The sequence below is a fragment of the Cenococcum geophilum genome (assembly GCF_001692895.1).
Source record: "Cenococcum geophilum 1.58 unplaced genomic scaffold K441scaffold_48, whole genome shotgun sequence".
Taxonomy (NCBI): domain Eukaryota; kingdom Fungi; phylum Ascomycota; class Dothideomycetes; order Gloniales; family Gloniaceae; genus Cenococcum; species Cenococcum geophilum.
The window spans coordinates 154,773-165,933 of record NW_027137606.1 but is presented as its reverse complement, the minus strand read 5'-3'; the positions used below and the strand labels follow the sequence as shown (position 1 = coordinate 165,933).

General features: G+C 35.3%; 2 protein-coding genes across 2 annotated transcripts; one reads left to right on the top strand and one right to left on the bottom strand.

Annotated features, from left to right (window-relative positions):
• Positions 1-200: 200 nt before the first annotated feature.
• Positions 201-1,866, top strand: K441DRAFT_666276 (uncharacterized protein). Its single transcript, XM_067649639.1, has one exon. The coding sequence runs from the start codon at positions 221-223 to the stop codon at positions 1,682-1,684; it is 1,464 nt and encodes a 487-aa protein (XP_067499746.1). The 5' UTR covers positions 201-220; the 3' UTR covers positions 1,685-1,866.
• Positions 1,867-6,017: 4,151 nt separating this feature from the next.
• K441DRAFT_580188 (uncharacterized protein) lies at positions 6,018-10,388 on the bottom strand (the record flags this gene model as incomplete). Its single annotated transcript, XM_067644367.1, has 2 exons — positions 6,018-6,130; positions 10,304-10,388. Coding segments are annotated over 2 exons (198 nt in total), but the record flags the coding sequence as incomplete, so codon positions are not given.
• Positions 10,389-11,161: the final 773 nt, after the last annotated feature.

Below are 11,161 nucleotides of genomic sequence, written 5' to 3'. Positions count from 1 at the left end.
TACAGAATTGCCCTTTTGTCCTTGCGTCGTCCGTCTACAAAGAATGCACATTCGGCATTGCCCAATCGCTCTAAGTTATGTATAAGTAACTATTTCCGAAACATAGGCAGGGAACGTTAGCCAATGAGAAGCAGCCTTGGCGCAGTTGCACGTGTAAGTCGGCCGGTTAACTGACTCAACACTTCCCGCAAACTCCTCACTTTTCGAAGAACATCTTAATATGGCGACAACATCTATGCCGAGAACGGTGTCAGATAATGTTGCAAACTTTTTTAAATCACAAGGCTTAATGTCACCTATTCGCAATAATTATCGGAGAATCTCTACAGCTGCCATCTCACGTCCGCCCTCACGGTCTACGGCATTATCTCTCTCTCCCGGTCAACCCATTTCCCATAAGCATTTTGATGCATCATTCGTCGGCGAAGAGGCTAGCGAGGTAGAAATTCCAGCTGTGCTCCACAGCATTGAAACATACATGTACATGGGGTTCACCAGCGAGCAAGCAGCGATTCTGTGGGATCGTTATGTCACCGCCGTAGATGAAGCTTTCGACGGGGATTTCTTTGATTATGTGAGATGGCACATCGAGGAGGTTGATGTCCCTGATGCAACAACGTCAACGGACGACTGGGATGCCTGTATGAGAGCCATGGGCATTAATCAAAAGCTGCGGAGAACTATCCTTCTTCCTAAATTTGACGACATTCGATTCACCGCCACCTGCAAATACTGGGTTCTAGACGCAATGGAGATTTGTTATGGTGCGCTAAAAGATATGGATCGCCGGCTAATAATGGAAAGAACTCGACTTCAGCAACTCCAGAAGGCTGCAAAGGATCAAAAAGTAGCAGACGCTCGATCTAAGCAGCCTAAGAAGGCCTCGCAAGGCCAAAAAGCAGCAGGACCCACCTCAGAACTACCACCCCTCCTTAGCCCGACGAGTTGTAAGCTGGCGGTCAAACCGCCGTCGCCGAACTCTCAGGCAGCCACATTTTCTTTCCCGTCTTGCGAAATAGCCGATAACCAGCCTACTCCCTCAGTCGCAACCACATATGCCACTCCTTCCGACCTGTTAGGTTATACAATGCTTTGGAGAGCTGGAGACCGGGCGCGATCTGAAGCATTCTACAACCAAGTAACACAAGAGATCAAACTTGCCGCCATCTCTACGATACCGGGAGATTTCAATAGCCAAAGGAGATTGGCCTACTGGACACCACAGAGGGAAACTGCCGACCGATATGCTCAGTGGACGAAGCATAAGGTCGACATTTCCGAAATCGTGATGATCCAAGTTGCTATTCCCGAAAGCCTAATGAGGAATCTCACGACCTACTATCTCTGGTGCGGCGAAAGGCAGACACCGAAGGATGAATGGAGGAAGCTTGTCTACCATAGCCGGCGTTGTGAAGATTTGCCTCGAGAATTAGTCCATATCGAACAATATGATATCCTCATTGGTCACATCGCTTCGGGCACCAACCGCAAGTTCGAGCAGCTTACTCACTGGAGCCAAATCACGGACGAGGATATTCTCACTGTTCAGATCGCGGGTGAGCGTAGGACGGCGATCCAATGGGTGTTTCACACTACCAAGGCTCGGCATGCGTTCGAGGAACAGTGTCGTGGGAAGATCTGGCTTCACAGTCTTGGGACACTCAAAATCCCTCCTCAGAGTTGAGTCTTTCAACCACAGTAGAGTGGGCTTGTTAGGTATTAAGTAAACGGCTACGAAATGTGGTCTCTGGAGGTCTGGCGTGCCATCCCCTCCGGGAGGGCAAGGAAACATATAATAGAAGACTTATTACGTGATTAGTATTGTAGATTTTAGCACTAGTAAAACTATAATAATTTCCACAGGCTCTTATTCTTACATTACCGCAAATACTGCCAAGTTATAATTAGGGAATAGCCCGTAATTAGCCCGCCTGGTGTACTGTTCTATTAGCTCCTTAACACTCTAACACCGCTATCGATAGTATCACATCACTACTGTCGGTAGTACTACGTTGCCACATTACAGAATTTAGGACTCCCACTTTATAAGGCATTTTATGTCACTAAGCAGCGCTAAATTATCTACAGTTTACAAGCTCTATCAATAATACATTATATATACCTTAACAGTATCTTTTGTAACCTTCGCCTCAGCGGTTATACAGGGAGAATCTCTATAGCTACTTAAATTGGCTAAGGCATAGACAATATCCCTACTACCTATCTACTCATTTTTGGCTTATATTTTATACTATTCCTCTTTACTTATTATTATATAGGGATTACTATACAGTTTACTAAAAATTCGCCCTTTATATTTTAGTCTATTCTGGCATAAAGAAGGGCTAGTGTAGTATATATAATTGCACCTAGCATTATAGTAGTCATTTAATCTATATAGGAGGATATCACGCCTAGGCATGGTATATTAAATGCCTATAATTTACTAGGGTTTAATAAGATAAGTAGATTTTAATATATTAATTATAAGCGGTAATAATTATAGTTATTAGCAAATCTAAAATAGGGAGGGTAATTGTTAGCTTAATATAAGTAATTAGTTTTATAAATATAAGAAAATGCATTACTAAAAAAGGAAAATATTATAATTAGGGATAGTATAGTAGTAGTATAGTAACTAAAGTAAACTAAAGGTAAGAAAAAAGGGAGCTAGGGTAATAAAGAGATAAAATCGGTTAGTAGGGAACGCTAAAGTGGTAAGTTATTAAGTAAAGTATCTTGCTAAATAATAAACCAATTTCTAATTTCCTAATATAACTCCATCTTTAATAACTAGTCTCTTATTAAGTGGTAGTTATGGTAAGGTAGTATATAGCAAACTAACTATATAGGCTATCTATATATATTATATAGTATCTAAAATATAAATACTTATAAATTATATATTTAGTTCTAAGATCTCTATCTATAGTAGGAAGGCGGGTATAGATTTTGCCTTCGTTAATTCTTTATATAGAAGGAGTATAGGGTATTCTATATAGCTACTCTTTATACCTTTACTCCTTTTTTTAACGCCGTTTTTACTTAAGGTTTATCTATCTTGTAGTATATATAGTGGTTCTCTATTTATACTAGTAGCCTCCTACCCTTTATCGCTATAGTAGTACTCTACTAGTGGGGCGCTAGGTCTCCGCTTAGTATTATAATAGCTCCTATATTTTCTTTTCTTTCTCTACTACTTATAGGTAGAGAATTTCCTAGCTTATATACTTAAGCGTATTACCCTTTTAAGAAGTCTTCGCGCCTTATATACGTTTTAGTATTTAGGGTATATCTTTCTCTACTAGATAGCTTTATACTTATTACAGCACTAGCAGAAAACAGTAGAATTTAGCTAGTAGAACTTAATAAAACTTTATAGTTACGTAATTAGAGAACCGTATAAAAGAACCTTACTTTAACCGGCGCTGCTCTTCTTCTTCTTTCCTTTCTCTAGCTTTAGATCCTCGTTTATAGAGTATTTAATTATATAGGCTTGCGCGTCCCTCTTACTATACTCGTGCCTTAACCAACTAAGTCGCTAATATTATCTAAAGCTTATTACCACTCTTTCTTCCTAAAAAGGAACTTAAAAATATCTATAAGACTATAAATAGGATAAGGATATAGAATAGGACCCTAAGGACATTACTAGAACTATAAGGATAGGACCTAAAGGAAAAGAACAGAACCCTAAGGAAAGGACCTATAAGACACGCATAGACTAGAATCCCTAAAGAAATTACCTAGAATTACCTAATATCTCTACCACTATGCCACAAAATATAGTAGTAGGTAAGGCAGCTATAGGAACTATAAATACCTTAGACGAAGAAATAATTAATATTTTAATCCTCTAGGCGGAGCTTACAGCAGCTAATACTAAAATTAAACGGCTATGAGAACTGCTTAAAACTAGAAACACCCCTATATTTTAAGAAAACCTATTAAATAGACTTACTACAGTCCTTAAGGCACTAGCCTAACGCACTATACTATTAAGATCCGCGAAGGTTACAGACCCCTTATTACTTATAGATGGGACTAACTCTATATTTAATAATTAGAAGCTTTATATAAGGGGTTATAAGGATATAATTATAGAATAGAATAAATTGGCAAAAGAGATAAATCCTTAAAGAGGTAAGGCCTTTAGGATTATAGAAACTATATACTATAGGTATATGCCTCTAGTACGTAACTAGTAACTATCTAAAAGGTATTTAGGGGTTGTTCTAAGGGCAACCTAAGGTAACCGCAATAATATCCCTTATATTGCCCCCCCCTCTTCTTATAGTTAGCCCCTAATTGCTATTACCTTATAGTAGGGAGATTATAAGGGCTTGTCCTAGAAGGGGTTCGGAAAGATATTAAAGAGATATCAATATGCCGCTAGCCCTAGCTTCACTTTTTACTAGTAAGGCACTATATATAATACACTTTACTTAGGCAATACTAGATTTTATTACTATAGTATAGTACCAAACTTATAATAAGGAGATACTCCGGTATATAGAGCATGCGCTATATTAGATTAATAAACTAAAAGAAGTGTTTTAAGGTTTCTAACCTAAGGTAAGGGATTTAGATAAGGGGCATTTTAACTTCCTAAAGTTTTATACTATAATCTATTTTATAAATTATATCTGCCAGTTTAGTACTACTAATAGTTATAATATATTAAACGGAGAAGCTGCCTATAAGTACGCTATAAAGGCGTATTAAAATTAAATAAATAAATAGAGTAATTTTAAGTTATATATCTACCTATATAACACCTAGTGCGTATCTATACTAGTAACAGAGAGTTAGTTATTATATTATAATTCCAGGACTATATCTACCCCAGAACGTAGTATATTACTATAATTAACTAAACTAATACGTTATATTGATATGCAATTAACTCCTTAGGGTTTAAAAACGGATTAATACGCCTATATATCCTAATACGGTCTTAGTCTTATAAAATAGCGGATAGTAGGGATATTAGCTAATAGTCTTAAAATATCTAATTTTAAGGACGCGTTTATAGTATTTCTTTATAAATATAGAAGGAAGGTCGTTAGCTAGAATTCTATATAAGCTAATATAGACCGTCGTAACCTAGACCCTTCTTAAATTAGGCTATACTTTATTTAAGTATACTCCTCCTTAAAATACTAGAAGCGGATAGGTGCGGATCTAAACGACCTTAACTAAGTAGCTAAGGAAATCGTATACTACGTACTAAATTAGCAAAAGTTAAGTAATTGGAAGCGCGACTATATATAAGTATAGGAATATACAGCCGACGATAAAGATGGTTTCTATACCTTAAGTGTCTCTTCTATATATATATAGTAACCACAGCGTCGCCGGAGCTCCGCCTCTATAAGAGGGGGGGTAGTATTACAGAACCCCACCGCAGGGGCCTCTATAGGAGAGCCCCGTGCTCTTACGTACACCTCGCGTACAGCTTATATCAGCTACACGTAGGTATATCACCTCCTTACGCCCTCGACCCTTACGATCAATCGCGTAACGTCTTGTAGACTCCTCAAATACATACGCTTTATAGCCACTGCCCCCATCCCGTGACATTGCCAATTTGCTATAGCCTTAATCTTCTTTAAATCTATGCTAAGTTGGCTTAGTTTAATAATAAATCTAATAAAATTAGTCTTTTTAGTGAAGAACTTGTATTTCTTAATTGCTACTAGCATCTATTCTTTTTATAGTCTCTTTAAGACCTATTTAACATGTTCCCCGTGTTCTTCCTTAGTTATTAAGTAGATAATAATATTATTAAGGTATACTATAACAAATTTATTTAAGTATTCTCCTAATATATTATTAATACGCTTCTAAAACGTTACTAGTGTGTTTATAAGCCCGAATTGTATAACTAATAGTTTATATAGTCCTTCCTTTGACCTAAAGGCTGCCTTCCATTTATCGCCTTTCTTAATTTAGATCTAATAGTACGCCTACCTTAGATCTATCTTTGTAAAGATTTATACGTTGCCTATCCTATCTTAGATTTTACTAATTAAGGGTAAAGGATACCTATCCTTTCTAGTAATGCTATTTAACTGTTTATAGTCGATATATAGCCTTAGTTTACCGTTTTTCTTTGGTATAAATAGTACTAGATAACCTGCTAATAACTGCGATGGTCTAATATATCCCTTTTATAGGTTTTCTTAGATAAACTCTTTTAATACTCTACCTTCCTCTTTAGTAAGCTTATAAATTGGAAAAAACCTTAAACTTATTCCTGGTTCTAACTCTATCTTATAGTCCTATACTATATACTCTAATAGCTTTTTACTTTCTAGTAACTAGAGTTTCTTGCTATACTTATAGTATCTCTTTAGTATATGGCTTAGCCCTTTTTCCGTTTCTTTATAGGTTGCTCCTACTTAGTACCATACTAACTTAGCTTGTTATTACATCTTATAGCGTTAAGTATTCCTAATATCGACCTAACCTATAATCTAATTAATCCTTAGATTATATTCCTGTAACTAAGGCATGCTTAATACTGCCTTATCCCGTCCTAATAGTAGGATATTAAAAGACATCTTAATTTATCTTCCTTTAATGGTTATCTAAATAGGTCCTATTTTAAGATTAATAATCCCTCCTCCGTAGGCTATTAGATCTCCTAAAATTATAACTAATAGGTAAGGTTGCTCCTTCTGTCTATAAGGTAAACCTATTCTTTTAACTACTATTAGTAAGATATAGTTCCGCGTTACTCTACTATCTATTAGCGCTTTAAACTACTAATCCTACTATTTAACTTATAAATTTAGGTGTTATCTTTAAATTCCTTTAAGGGTCTAAGGCTCTACCACTGGCTCCCTTTAGTCCCGTAGGCCTTTACTTTTCCTAACTATTAGCTGCTTAATCCTTATATACTTAGCTCGCTCTTTAGCTAATACCTAGTTTACTTTTTATTTTTTATATACTATAGACACGTGTTCTCTAGGCATTTCCACTACTATTATCCGTCTAAGTATTCTTCTATAAGGAATCTTTCTAGTTAAAGTATTAAATCTCCTTCCTCTTAAACTTCTGCTGGATGCCAGCTATATATATACTTAGCATTTCTATACTATTGCTTATCTGGCGCCTAATATATCCTTATAGGGTATTTCTAATTCTTTTTCTTTAGATTTTTATGCATCTTATATACGTTATCTACGTATATAATCCATAATAGCGTATAGTGTACTAGGTGCTTTGGGTTAACTCTTAACTTATCTTTATCTTTAAGTTTAAACCTCTATTATACTAATCTAAATATTATAACTTTATTCGCAGGTATTGAGATGCGTCTCTTATTTCTCTAGTCCTTTAATTATTCCTCTAAATCCTTTAACGTTATAATTAAGGCTCCTTTAATGTAATTTATAGCCTTCTCTGTAATTAGGTGGTCTTAAATAACTTATTTATCCAACTATATATAGAAATCTTCCTACTAGTCGTTATGCCTTTGCCTATACCACTTTTAGTATAGCTGCTAAAGTATATACGGCTTGTCTGTAAAGAAGTATCTTCTTATTACTACGTTGTGATAGCTTTTAGTGTGTCGTTCTTTGAACCTAGTAGAGATCCCTAAATCCTCTTCGTTTTCTAGTTTAGTAAGCCACTTAGCTCTTAATATACCTACTCTAAGCCTATTAGTAATTCTTTGTACTAGTGCTCTATCCCTTATACGTCCCAATATACTAGATCTTTTATCTAGTTTTTATTCTTGCTATGCAATAATTCTCTATCTAAATTCTTCTATAGTTTTTTTTGTTTGCGTCTTGCGCTTAGATCCTTAAAGTCTTCTTGCTTTTTAATCTTAGTATTAACGTTTTAATCTTTAGGCCGAACACTACGTTCTCCTAGTAAGTCTTCTGGGTCTATATATCTGTCTCCTAGTCTAATTACTGTTTATGCTGTAGATTCTCTAATCTATAAAGAAGCCTCTTACCTCTTATTTGTGGGTGTCCTTATTTATACTCTAAATTCTTAACCCCTTTAGATTCTTAATCCTAAGCTTGCTTTTATCTTAAGCTTAGCTCTAGCCTTAGTCTAACTAGGCTTTACTAGTATTCTTATCTTATCTTAAGAGTCTTAAATCTTACTTATCTCGTCTTAAGAGTCTTATACCTTTAGGAAACTTCGTCCTAAGCTTATTTATATATTACTGAACTAAGCCGTTACTCTACTCTATCGGTTATCGTCCATTATAGGTCCTTAAGCTTACATCATCTCGTCTTAAGAATCTTGGTCGTCTCTTATCTCATCTTAAGAATCTTAAGCCTTTGGCCTTTTGCCTTTATTAAGTGCTAAAGTAGTTTACTATCCTACTTCTTTTACGTCTTGCGAAGCGATAGACATCGTATCTAGTAGGGTCTTAATCCCTACTAATGTTCCTTACTCTATGGCGGAATTATCCTCTGCCTCTTATATAACATCTCCAATAGCTACGTACTCCTAGTAAGCCGCCTTCGTTGCCTCATTGTTACGGAATGTTTCGCCTATGTCGAATTCATCGTCCTTAATGTCCGATCTGTGAACTAGTTTGTTAGTTTCTTAACATTTTAATAAACTTGGCTCCTGTGGCTAATAGCTTATACTATACTTAGCGTCCTTATAAATTTAGTATACGTTATTATAACAAAACGCAAAACTTTTAATTAAATATTCTTTTGTTCCTTATAGTATATTATCGTCCCTTTATACGTATATATTGTCTACTAGTCTTATACCCTTTACTATATAGTAACTTTAACCACTTCTACAGTCTCTAATATAATAACCCTATTTTCCGCAATTTATATAAGCTCCTTCTTTAAACCATTTTTCTTACTATAGAGTCCGCCTAAACGTCTTTTACTATTAAGATCCCTAGTTTGGCCTCTGCTCCTTAAACCTTTAATTACTTAATCCTTATCCTCTAGGTTTCTATAATTTCTTATTCTATCTTCTAGATTCTTTAGTACTACTTAGATCTATTAGCTCTGCGCTATACTATAGTTTTTAACTTAGCTTTAGTCGTTGCGTACTCTATACCTTATATGACTATAAAACTCTATCTTAGCCTCTCTTAGCCTGTTCCCTTTGGTAGATTTAATTATTAATCTTAATTACTTAATCTATTAGTTCCCTTAGGGTGTCTATATCTTCTATTAGGATAATTACGTCCTAGACTTTAGCCTTAAGTCCTTACTTATACTATGCTATAAGCGCCCTATTATTCCACTCTACTTATATTACTAACGTCTAGAACTGCGTTGTATACTTAATTACTAAGGTTCGTTACGTAATATTTTAAAGTTTTCTTTCCGCCGTGGTTACTGCCTCTAGGTCTCCAAATATCTATATAAGTTGCTCTATAAACCCTTCCTAGCTTAAGAACATAAACTGCACCTCTTAATTAATGGTCGTTATCCCATTTACTTATATCTCTATAAGGTAAAATTTAAACTATTTAAGTGCCTTTCCTAATAGGAATAATCCCGCATACGCTATTCGATCCATAAGTGTTAGTAGCTTTACCCCTTCTTACGTAACCTTAAAGTGCATTTATATAAGAAATCCTTTAAGCTTTAATCTCTCTCCTAAGTATCTCTTAATTAATAGTAGCTTAATCTTTGCTGCTCTTATCCTATTAACCCTTTCTTCCAGCGCTGCATTATTAGTTGTTAACTGGTTAACTATCTCTTATAGTTGTCCAACCGTTATAGGTTGCTATAAGTTAGTATCTGCTATACTAGTGTCGTTACCTAATCTTAAAGTAGTTGCCGCCGTCGATAGCATTGTAGTGGCTACTTTTAGTAGCATATTGTTTAACTTTGTTAATACCGTAACCTTAGTAGTGAATATATAACGAAGCCTTATAGCAGGAACTATGGTGGACTTATTAATAGGCTAGGTATATAGGTAAATAAGAAGTCAATAACGTAATAATAACTAGTGGAGTGGTTGCCCAATAGATTAACTCTAATTGTATTCTAAGATTCACTACAAAGGAGAGAACTATCTAGGTAGGGACTGTGGTCCTTTAAATACACAACCGTACTCCTAAGAAATCCCCTTTATACGTAAGATACGTGTTATACGTATTGTACGTACGTTCCTCTTATATACTACGTATACTACGTACAACGTTATGTAACCTTAGTTACTATTCCTCGTCACATAGCTCTATCGGCTCTATCCTAGACCATGCCTAAATTAACCAACTAGCTTCTTCCGACTTCTCTTCAAGTAGTCGTAGTATTATACTTAAAGCGTCCGTAATAGAAGCGTAGACCGTTACTAGGTTTCTTAATAAAGATTACTAATACAGCTATAGGCGACGAGCTTACTCTAATAAATCCTTTGCTTGGGTTCTTATCTAAATACTTTTATAGCACTTAAAGTTCGTTTTAGGACATCCTATATAGGGGTCTAAATCTAGGCTACTTTCCTTCTTTAAGTATAATCTTATAGTCGTATAATTGGTATTCCGGTAGCTTATCGGCTTCCTTTTATAAAAATACCTTTAGGCGGTTATAGTACTCTACTAGTACCTTTATAGCAGGGTCAGTATACTTCTTTAGTACTAAGGCCTTCTTAATATCAGCTATAGTAATAGCGAAGATTGTATATTTAGGTTTCTTAGTAAGTTACGCTAGCGGGGTAGCCCTAATTTTGCGGATATCTAGGGTGCTAAGCTCGCTTAGATTATCTATAGTTTCTTATTTAGGTTTAGGTTCAGTATTAGGTATAGAGTTAGTATTAGATTTAGGTTTAGGTTCTTTAAAAATCCTTTTTATAGTAGAATACTAGTCCTTTTAGTATTTTTATATATTAAGCTTAAGCTTCTACATAGCTCGGGGCGGTATAGTGCTTAGTAATAACTTATAAAATTTAGTGAAGTTTTTAGATCCTTAGTAGGTATTAGTAGAATTCTTATATTAGTGGAATTTGGTGGAATTCTTATACTAATAGAATCTGGTAGATTCCTTGGGCGTAGAATAGACATTAGTAGAAATCTTATATCAGTAGAATCTGGTCGATTCCTCGGGTATAGGGTAGACAGTCGTAGAAATTTTAGACTAGTAGATCTTAGTGGATTTTTTTAATTTTAGTTTTAAGTCTAAGTAGCAAGTTATAAGGCACTTCTACTTATAGC